At 35.1% G+C, this 10,685-nt stretch overlaps 1 protein-coding gene and 1 pseudogene across 6 annotated transcripts in view; one reads left to right on the plus strand and one right to left on the minus strand.

Moving 5' to 3' along the window:
- The window catches only part of LOC101560024 (ankyrin repeat and KH domain-containing protein 1), a 133,257-nt gene that overhangs the window by 65,514 nt on the left and 57,058 nt on the right, over nt 1-10,685 (minus strand). For all 6 annotated transcript variants that reach the window (XM_023703388.1, XM_004643223.2, XM_023703389.1 and 3 more), the window contains exon 10: nt 8,355-8,464. In XM_023703388.1, the coding sequence (XP_023559156.1) occupies nt 8,355-8,464 (110 nt within the window). The remainder of the gene's footprint in view (nt 1-8,354; nt 8,465-10,685) is intronic.
- LOC101559639 lies at nt 6,489-7,093 on the plus strand (annotated as a pseudogene).

Consider the following 10,685-nt stretch of genomic DNA (forward strand, 5'->3'; position numbering starts at 1 on the left):
TTTTTTTGATACAGGGTCTTGCTGTGCAATTTGGACCTGTAGTGCTCCTGTCTCAGCCTACCTAGTGTTGAGATTACAGGCATGTGCCACTATGTCCATTCCCAGGGCCAGTGGTTCTGGGGCTTGCACGGCCTGTAGTACCCAGGATTAAACTCAGGATCTTGCCAGGCAGGTGTTTATACCACCAAAAGTTGCTTGACTTTTAAAACCATTAGGCACAAATTTCACACATTGAAAAAAAAAAAGTTTCTCATGAACAAAGTACTTTCTTAAAAACCTATTTCAGAATGAGATAACAGACAATTTTAAGAAAAAAAATTTTCAAAGAGAAACAATTAACTTTTATCTTATAGATATGTAGTGCCTTACTGGATCTACGCTAGTGATGGTTAACATTTTAGCATAGTGGTGACAAACATATGGCATGCCATAGGTTCAGTACCACTGATCTATGCTCTCTAAAATAAGTCTTCATGTCTATTTATCCTGTGAAAGGAAAAAGAACTCATGGATCTTATTCCAAAGCAAAACCACAATTAGCCATGAAAACCTCGTAACTGATACTTCAGATGCTGAGGGTAATTCAGGACCTTGAATTAAAAAGATCTCATGTATAAAGACTATAGTTTCATGTGCAGAGTATGATGTTTATTAAGTATAACAATGTGGCTTTTCAAGAAAACATTAATATAAATCTCCTTCTATGAAAAAGTAATTGCTCAATTTGTACTAATGTCTTTGTCTCAAAATGCAAGTAAAACCACAAAAATAAGAAAAACATTTTGGAAAAAAAAGGAAAGGAAAATAATCAAGATTTGGCAATGAGAAAAATGGAAGAAAAAAGTAAGGGAAATATCGGTAAGATCATTGGTCATAGAACCCCCTCCCCATTATAAATACACTTAGTGCTTACATTTACCAAGTAAAACAAGAAGCTTTAGTGAATTTGAGATAAAACATTCGTATTTTCTCTACATTTTAACTTGTATCAGGGAGAAACTACCTGAAGAGGTGACATGGATACAGCTAAGAAAGAGTAAGCTTTTCAATCACTGATCAAAGAAGTCTCCAAATAAATGTGACTTAGAAATGAACTCTGTTAGATTCCAATCTCTTTCCTGAGTGATGACATGCTTATCCTACAGTGATCTAATTCTTAGGGTAAACATTTAATAAGAAACAATGGTATGATCTGAAGAAGTTAACTGTCAAGCCACTTCCTTCTGGGAGTGGTGGCACACACCTGGAATCCTAGCCCTACAAGGCTGCACAGGATTACAAGTTCAAGCCCAGCAAGATCCTATCTTAAAAAATTAAAAAGGGACTGATGATGTAGCTTTGTGCAGAGGCCCTGGTTATAATCCCTAGTACCACTAAAACTAACTTCCTTTCCTCACTCCCTCCCATGTTATTTTTAACTAATAGCAAATTCCATTCAAACACACTAACACAAACTAACCTGGAATCTATCCAAAGAGCCCTACAAAAACAAAAATGATCAACATTTTAGGTAAATATTGCCCTATACTTCCAAATAAGTTAGAAAGAACATAAATTCTTTAAATGGCTGAACAAAGTGATACAACCTAAGCAGACATATAAGTTGGAAGAAAAAAAATCACTAATTGAATAATGATGTTCGTAACTAAAAATCAGTGTCAAAGAAAACATTCCTGCTTCCTTGAGAACATATAGGTAGTATAAAACATTGAGAGAAAAAAATTTAAAATGGAAAATATTATGACAGACTTAGTAAATTGTGAATTTTATTTATTTATTTATTTATTTATTGAAGCACAATTCAGCTGTGTAGTTCAAGCTGGCCTCGAACTCACGGTGATCCTCCTGCCTTAGCCTCCTGAGTGCTGGGATGACAGGCTTGTGCCGCCACGTCCAACCTAAATTGTGCATTTTAAAGATTAACACATTTTATTAAAATAACCTATAAATTATTTTAGATTAAGCTAAATCCTCTACATATATATTGTAAACAACCTTCTAAAATAATGTGTTTGGAGTAACATAATACATCTAATTAATACAGTCATTTTTTTCTTCCCCATACTGGGTCTCACTATGTAGTTTAAACTGGCCTTGAACTCACTATGTAGCCCAGGCTTGGCCTCGAACTTGCAAAGATCCTCCTGCCTCAACCTCTCAAGTGCTTGGATTACAGATTTGTGCCACCACTCCCAGCCAATATAAAGAGTTTAAGACAACAGTTTATATGATATCACCATTAGTAATGATTTGTATCTTAAAAATTCATTTTCATGAAGGATCTCAATAGCAATTTAAGTATCTCTGGACTAAGAAAGTACTTGAGATCATTTAATACATTAAAACAGGTAGTTGGATTAACATGTTTTCTTTTTTTTTTTAAACGATGGTAAATCTTTTTTTTTTCAAACTATTTGTTCTAAATTTTTATTTATTTATTTTTATTTAGTGTGTGTGTGGCTAGCTCAGCCCACCAGGGGGCAGGGCTGGCCGGCATGTGGTGCTGGGGGATTGAACCGCGGTCCTTGTGCTTTGCTAAGCTTGTTCTAAGTAGGTGCTTTAGACCACTGAGCCATCTCACCAGCCCTAACATGTTCTTTAGAAGTCATATAATTAGATTTTTTCAGACTGGTCACTGAAGATCACCTGATCTAACCACTTCATAAAACAAAGACAAGAAGATGATGATGAATAATAAAAGAAGCCTAGAAATGTGATCTGATGTACGACACTCAGAAAAAATAATAATCCAAGTTTTGTATCTCCCAGCACAGGAAAAGTCATTTTCTATTATATTGTAATGTTTCCCTTCCAAATCCTCAATTACAAATATTTTTATGACCTTGTTATAACGTCGAGAAGACAGTAATAAATTTTATATTACAGATGACAATAGTAAAGCAAGTGTTTTGTTTATAAATCAGTGATTGGATAGCAATGATGAAAATTTAGGTGCCTTTTCTAATGTTCAGTGGGCATTAATGCTTTCTAAACAACCAAATAGCACCTTTGTCACTTGTAAGACCTCTCCATTCTGTTATAGGTTCATCGAATATCTTCCACAGGTGTTTATTCATTTAGTATATGTACTTTTGCATAAAAATGCAGGCCTATAATAATGCTAAATTTGATCACAAAACCTGTTTATGTGACCATAGCTAAAATGCATTTATTTCTCTTCTCTCCTGATTTAGCTGATTAGGGTAAATACTTTAGTACATATTTAGTACATATTTATCAGCTACTCAATGGTTTAATTCATCTAGAAATAAAAGGCTGAAAACTAGGGAAGAGAAAGGAATGTTTCTTTACTCACTGTTCTTTTTCCCATTCCAATTTAGCTTTGTTGGCAAATTCATGTAAAAGTAATCATACAGGTGACAAATATTTCTTCCATCTTAATAAGTATATGAAAGTTTTAATGCTGAAGTTAACATTCTACAATGAAGGCCATCCTACTATCTTCACAGTTTGCAAAACATGAAACCCATGCAAAACACTCCTACCATGCTAGCCAACACACTACTGCTACCTAAACATTATGTCACTAATAGTGCCTTTGGAAACTGTGACTTGATGAAGTCCCCCCTCAAGAATGTCTATAATAATAAAATGGGTTGGAACATGGAAGCCTGTAGAACATTGATATCAAAGTAGATAAAAACATCTTAGAGTAATATAGGACTCCAAAGAAGTAGCTCCAAGACTATGAGAAGTTAGTCAACATCACTTTTTACAGGATGCTCCCTGGTTATTTCTGGTTAAGTAGTTCAGTTACATTTTGTAAGAATATAGATAAGAAAATCCTTATCAAAGAAACAAAATTAAGTGATTTCCAAAGGCTTAAAATATTTTAAAACAATCTGTTCTTTAGAAAATGCTAATTTAAAAATGCTAATTAAAAAATCTTTCTAATGACTTTATACATGCACTCACAACAAATACTAAAAATAAATCTCAGTCCTATAAACAAAAACCCTATGGAAGGGGCTGGGAAGATGGCTCAGTGGAATAAGGGCTTGCGCGCAGGGGCCTGAGTTCAATCCCTGGTTCTGAAAAAAAAAAAAAAAAAAAAAAACCCTATGGAAGAAAAAAAATTATTTCAATATACATGAATCCTACTATGGCAATAACAAGAGATGCATACAGCAGGAAAGATTTGGTCACTTGTTCAAGGTGATCTGCTGTTTATTCATCAAAGATCTGTGCTTACAGACAACTTTTTATATCCTTTAATATTTTCATTCTAGGATTGGGGATACAGCTCAGAGGCATAAGCTCCTGCCTATGCCTTGTTATATAAATAAATAACAACATTCCAAGTGGCCTGCTTAAGAATATTAACCTAGTGTAAAAGTTTTAAATAATGGATTATTCAAGTTTCTGTAATCATTAACAGCATGCAAGCCATATATCAAAATGCTAAAATATAATTCTCTATAAATGTGTGTGCTTCTACTTAGAAATACATGTATTTTTAATTTAAAATATATTTAGAACTAGAGAAAATGAAGTTTCAAATAACTGTAAAAGACACAAATTCAATATATACATAATTTGACATAAATACAGTCTGAAAATGCTTAATTATGCTATCAATTTCAAGATTTATTTTTAAATAAAGTCCTAAATTATACTTCCTACACATGTAGAATGTAAATCCAAAAGCCTCCTTTCATCCTAAGAAATAATATATATTCTACTACTAAACTGCACCCTAACATTAAATGCTTCCTGATTTTAACTAGAACTTTTTCTTTCTTCTGATCTGTAGCAAATCCTAAAATTATAAAATTTATAAGTTTTAAATATCAAAATTATATTTTCTCATCCTGAAGAATAATTACTACTTTGTGTTTTTAGTACAGGGTCTACTAGGTCTCACTACTGGACTCATACTGATCTGCCTGTGTTCAGCCTCCCAAGAGCTCGGATTACAGGCGCTTGCCACCAAGCCCAGTCTCAATCCACCATCTCAGTGTGCCCCAGGGGCGGAGGCGGGGCCAGCGGAAATTGAACACCAGCTGCTGCATCTGCCTAAGCAGGGCACAATTACTACTTTTTATTACCAAGAAAAGTTCGATGTTAAACTGAGATATAGGGGCTGGAGAGATGGCTCAGTGGTCTAAAGCACCTACTTGGAACAAGCTTGGCAAAGCACAGGGACCGCAGTTCAATCCTCCAGCACCACATGCCAGCCAGCCCGCCCCCTGGTGGGCTGAGCTGGCCACACACACACACACACAATAAATAAATGTAATAAATAAAATAAATAATATTAAAAAAAAAAAATAAAAATAAACTGAGATATATATCTGCATAGATGGCTAAAGCACAGAATAGGCAATCTATTGTTAAAAATATTAAAAGTCAGTAAAATCAACTATGAATTCAAAAGTAAAAGGTCATACATATAAATTAAGCCTAACAATATCTACAATAGTAGGGAAAAAGTAATTTTAATAAGTGAATGATTATGATTCATCTACTTGCTGGAGTATTATGCAAGTGTTAAATATAGAGACCATATATCAGTATGGAAATGATTATGATAGAACACAGCAGACAAAAACTGAAGACAAGTGTATTTGTTATACCATGACTAATAATAATATATAAATATAAATGTGAGATAGAGTACAACATAAGCATATTAGAATGTTACTTTCTTAATTTAATAGAGTACTTTTGTAATCTGATATTCTAAATTTAAATGGATATGGTAAATTCAAATACTTGCTTATTTAATGCAATTCTTTTTTTTGTAATGCAATTTTCTAAAAAAACAATGACACATGTTAATTCTTAAAGACTATACTATACTTGACTATAAATGCTATTTTATTAACATTTTAAAATGTTCTAGAGCAAATTTTAATTCAGTCAAAGCCACAAAGATTTTGTTGTAGAGCACTTTTTTTTTTGAGGGGGGGAGGGGGAGACTGGGGATTGAACTCAGGCCCTTGCGCTTGCCAGGTAAGTGCTTATTCTACTGAGCCATCTCCCTGGTCCTGTACAGCACTATTAACAGTTTCCTTTTTTATTTAATATTTTCTGAAAAACTCAGTAAACAGATTAAAAGAGAAAAACTAAAGGAGGAAGAGAGCCAAGATAAGAATTCAGAGGATAAGAAAGAGTATTGAGGGGCTGATGAGATGGCTCAGTGGTCTAAAGCACCTACTTAGAACAAGCTTAGCAAAGCACAGGGACCACGGTTGAATCCCCCAGCACCACATGCCAGCCAGCCCCGCCCCCTGGGGGCTGAGCTGGCCACACACACACACACACACACACACAAATTAAAAAAAAAAAAAAGGAAAGAGTATTGAACTTGGGTTTTATTATCTGAACTTTTATGCTCTATCTCAATTTTTAAAATTTCAAATGGTGAAATACTTCAATTCCTAATTTTTAAAGATAACCCAAAGTAACTCTAAGGTGGGAAAAAGACATTAAAAGGAGACAAAAAATTATTATCATCCCTTGCCATGGCTGCGACAAATTCCAGTGTTTTCCTGCTCATGGTAAATGGCCAGTTGGAGAGCGTCCAGTTTCCAGAGTATGATGACCTCTACTACAAAGTACTGCTTTGTGTACAGCCAGGACTGGGCACCCATGGTGGGCCTGGAGGAGGGGATCTCACAGATCACATCCAGGAGCCAAGATGTGGGGCAAGTGCTGGTGTGGAACTTCCTCATAGTCGTCACCAACCCCTATGGCTGGCCACTGATCGTGCTCAGCATGTATGGACCAGACGTGTTTGGGAATGACCTGGTCCGAGGCTATGGGGCAGTGCATGTGCCCTTCTTACCTGGCAGGCACAAAAACAACCATCACCATGTTTGTGCCAGTGTCTACATCTAAACTGCAGAAGTTTACAAGCTGGTTCTTGGGACAACAGCCTGAGTACATGGACCCTAAGGTGGTAGCACAGGGCGAAGGCCGGGAAGTGACCCGAGTCCACTCTCAGGGCTTTGTCACCCTACTTTTCAATGTGGTAACCAAGGACATGAGGAAGCTGGGCTACGACACTGGGCCTGCAGATACACAGGGCATCCCAGGGCCCAGCTGGCCCCACGGTATCCCCAGGTGAAGACAATGACTTCTGGTGTACAACTATGCTGAGTCTGGCTGGACAGCGAGCAGCCCCTTAATACACAAGCGCTGCTTTCTGGAGTCAACTGCTGACCCATCAGCCTAAAGTATAGCCTGGTGTTATAGGGGACTGGGGACAAAAGTTTTATATATAATAAAGTCAGTTTTCAGACAGAAAAAAAAAATTAATATCTACTTATATCTGTTATAATTCTCAGACAAAATTATACTTCTTAAAAAACTTAGAGTACATCCTCATTAAGAATATTCTATATAATATTTAGTATGCTATGTCACTATAATTTTTAGTATTAGTATAAATGTATTATACTTTACTTTAGCCAATTATTTTCCTACAGTGTTCTCAAGTATCTGGGGTTTTTTGGGGGGGGTGGACAGAACCGGGGATTGAACTCAGGCCCTTGTGCTTGCCAGGCAAGTGCTTATTCTATTGAGCTATCTCCCTGGCCCCAAAACTTTTTTTTTTTTTTTTTGTGGAACCAGGGATTGAACTCAGGCCCTTGTACTTGCCAGGGAAGCGCTTATTCCACTGTCCACTGAGCCATCTCTCTGGCAACCATTCTCAAGTATCTGGGAAATGTCTGTTATTAGAAACTATTTAAAAGACAATACTTATACAGTTACAAAAAATTATAATAAAGTCAGTTCTCTATAGCTATGTTATGTTTTATATATATTTTTAAGAAATATGTAAGGATGCTGAGAAACTTCTGAAAGCAGTTTAAAGCACCTTTAGAAGATAAAAGTCAAAGCACGCATTTTAGCAAGAAGCATTAAGTATTGCGACTCTTTCAAAGTTTTTATACTTGTAAGAATTACTATACATATGAACCTGACACCTAAATGAAATGCTAAAAGAACATAAAAAGACCAGAATGTTTTAATAACATTGTTAGGAGAATAATTAACATAAGTGGCTTTGCTTTTAAATGTTAGAGAAACAAAAGAAATCACCCAAAGTGATTTGATTATGTTACTATTCTGTGAACATGTCAAATTTATGGTACATCTAACAAAATCTTACAAATTACAGGAATGTTAGACAGGGATGAAATGAGAAACTAATAGTTTTACCCAGGAAAAAATATACCCTATTAGATACTAAATATTTTCTAATACATTCAGTAACTAAGATTTGAAGTCATCTGAAGTTTGCAAACTGATACTACTCATTTCCTGTTAAATATGAATAAGCATTAAAGTTCATGTAAAAATATTTGAAATTCAAAATATCTTACTAAGTCAGCTCCTGCTTGAAGTAACACATCTGCAACATCTGTATGTCCATTTTCACAAGCATAGGTTAGGGCTGTATCTCCTGTTGCTGTTGTAGCATGCACATTAGCACCTAGCAAACAACAACAACAACAAAAACATGCATTTACTACCTGTAGGAATGAAAGAGCTAAAAAATAAGAACAAAAAAAGTGTTTTCTGACAGTTCTCTGGATATTGTAGTTTAAATAAATAATTGGTGAGAAATGAAATTCTGGGCATGGTTAAGACAAAACACAGATTAAAGATGGTTCTCTTGGTATAACAACTGTAGTTTTGACAGAAATACAGGCATGAATTTGATGTAATTTTTTTAATCTATAAGAATAACATATATTTCCTAACCCTGACCATCTGTAAAGACCTTAGAGAAAATGACAAGCCAAGCAGAAATAGCATTTCTAGCATAAACTTCGGTGTCTAAGTAGACAGTAGACTAAGTATCTAATTCTATGTAGAATTAGAATTTAAGAAAGTGATTAATTCTAAGATTAGAGCAGAAAATAAGATGAGACTGGAACATCTTGCCATATCAGAAGGCCAGGAAATTGTCTAAACAAAGTCGTATTAAAGGATTAGGAACTAACCATATTAATAGAAGATATTCAAATTGTCCCATTACTTATAATTTTTGCATCAAAAAGAATGAGTGTAATGAAGTAAAAGCTAATATGTACATTTAAATTCAAAAGTTCAAAATTATGTTCAAATAAAAAGCAAGGCTGGGTGTGGTGGTACAGCCTGTACTCTCAGCACTCAGGCAGAAATACTGCTGTGACAGCTTGAGGCCAGCCTGGGCTACATAAGGAAGTTCAAGGCTAACCTGTACTATATTCTGAAACTCTATCACAAAAAGAAAGAAAAGAAAAGAAAAGAAAAGAAAAGAAAAGAAAAGAAAAGAAAAGAAAAGAAACAGTTCATTTGTTACCTTTAAAGGATGTTAAAAGGACTACCTTAGCATGTTGGAAATTGATAATAAAAGAGGAAAAATATAAAGCATTTATCCTGTCATTCCAATATGATCTGTACTTAAGGGCAACCGTATATATAGCTAGAGATATTTCTGTTTATATACATATTCCAATTAAAAATTTAAAAGAACAGTAATAACATTAAAACTATCACCACTTTTTTAATTCCAGAAGAATTAAAGGATCTAAGTAACAATCATCAATGGCTAATTATATTACAAAAAAACCACACCTTTATTCTCCTTAAGAAAATAATGAATACCTGTGAAGTCCTTCCATTAAATAACTCAAACTGTATATAACCAAGTCTCTAGATGTAACAACTAATTCATGAAAATTCAAGCTAAATGAAATAATGGAAATCAGAAAAATCCATATTCTGCAAAACATAAAGCATAAACATCCCATTTCTTTAATCAACAAGGAGAAAGAAAAAGGGAGCCCACAGATTAAGAGACTTAGGAAATACACTTTCATTCTTCTTTTTTTTTTTAGAACTGGGGATTGAACTCAGGTCCTTGTGCTTGCCAGGCAAGCATTCTACTGAGCCATCTCCCCGGCCCCTAGGAAATACACTTTAAAAATAAATTTGGGAGCAGAACGTGTATTGATAAAATCAGAGTGGCCATGAATAAACATTCACCTAGTTAAAACTGGGTGACAGGTTCTCAGGGCTCATGATAACTATATTCTCTATATGTTTGAGAAATACTACAACAAAAATGTTTAAAGTTCTTTTTTTTTATAGTTGCATACGCAGGTACTTTTTTTAGCAGTCTACTGTAAGAACATTATATAAATAAGCATACTCAAACCTAGGAGAAAAAAATTTAGATATTAATCATATAAAAAAGTGATTCTAATTCCTGAGACAGTACTGGGAACTATATCAAATCAGTAAAAGAAGCTAAATATGTAACCAATGTTGCATCACTGGTAATATAAGAAATATCAGGAGTTCTAAATTTGGATATTAGTTCTATCATTATTAGTTTGCTTACTTTAGAGAAATTATGTAACATAATTGTACATCAGTTTCCAAATCTACAAGAATGTTTTAGGGCTGGCCAAGGCCAAATAGCTCAGTGGATTAAAGCACCTGCAAACAGGCCCAGGGGCTGGGCATTCAATCAGGGGCTGGGTGTTCAATTGCAGGGCCTGCCTGCTGGCCCCGACCCCAGGACATGCTGAGAGGCGACTGAGACTGGGTATGGTGGTACTCTCCTGTAATCCCAGCTCTTGGGAGGCTGTAAACAGGCAGACCACTATGAGTCCGATCTAGTAGTGAGACCCTGAACACCCTGTAGACCCTTCCCTAAAAAC

The sequence above is a fragment of the Octodon degus genome, unplaced genomic scaffold (assembly GCF_000260255.1).
Source record: "Octodon degus isolate 3935 unplaced genomic scaffold, OctDeg1.0 scaffold00169, whole genome shotgun sequence".
NCBI classification, from domain to species: Eukaryota; Metazoa; Chordata; class Mammalia; order Rodentia; family Octodontidae; genus Octodon; species Octodon degus.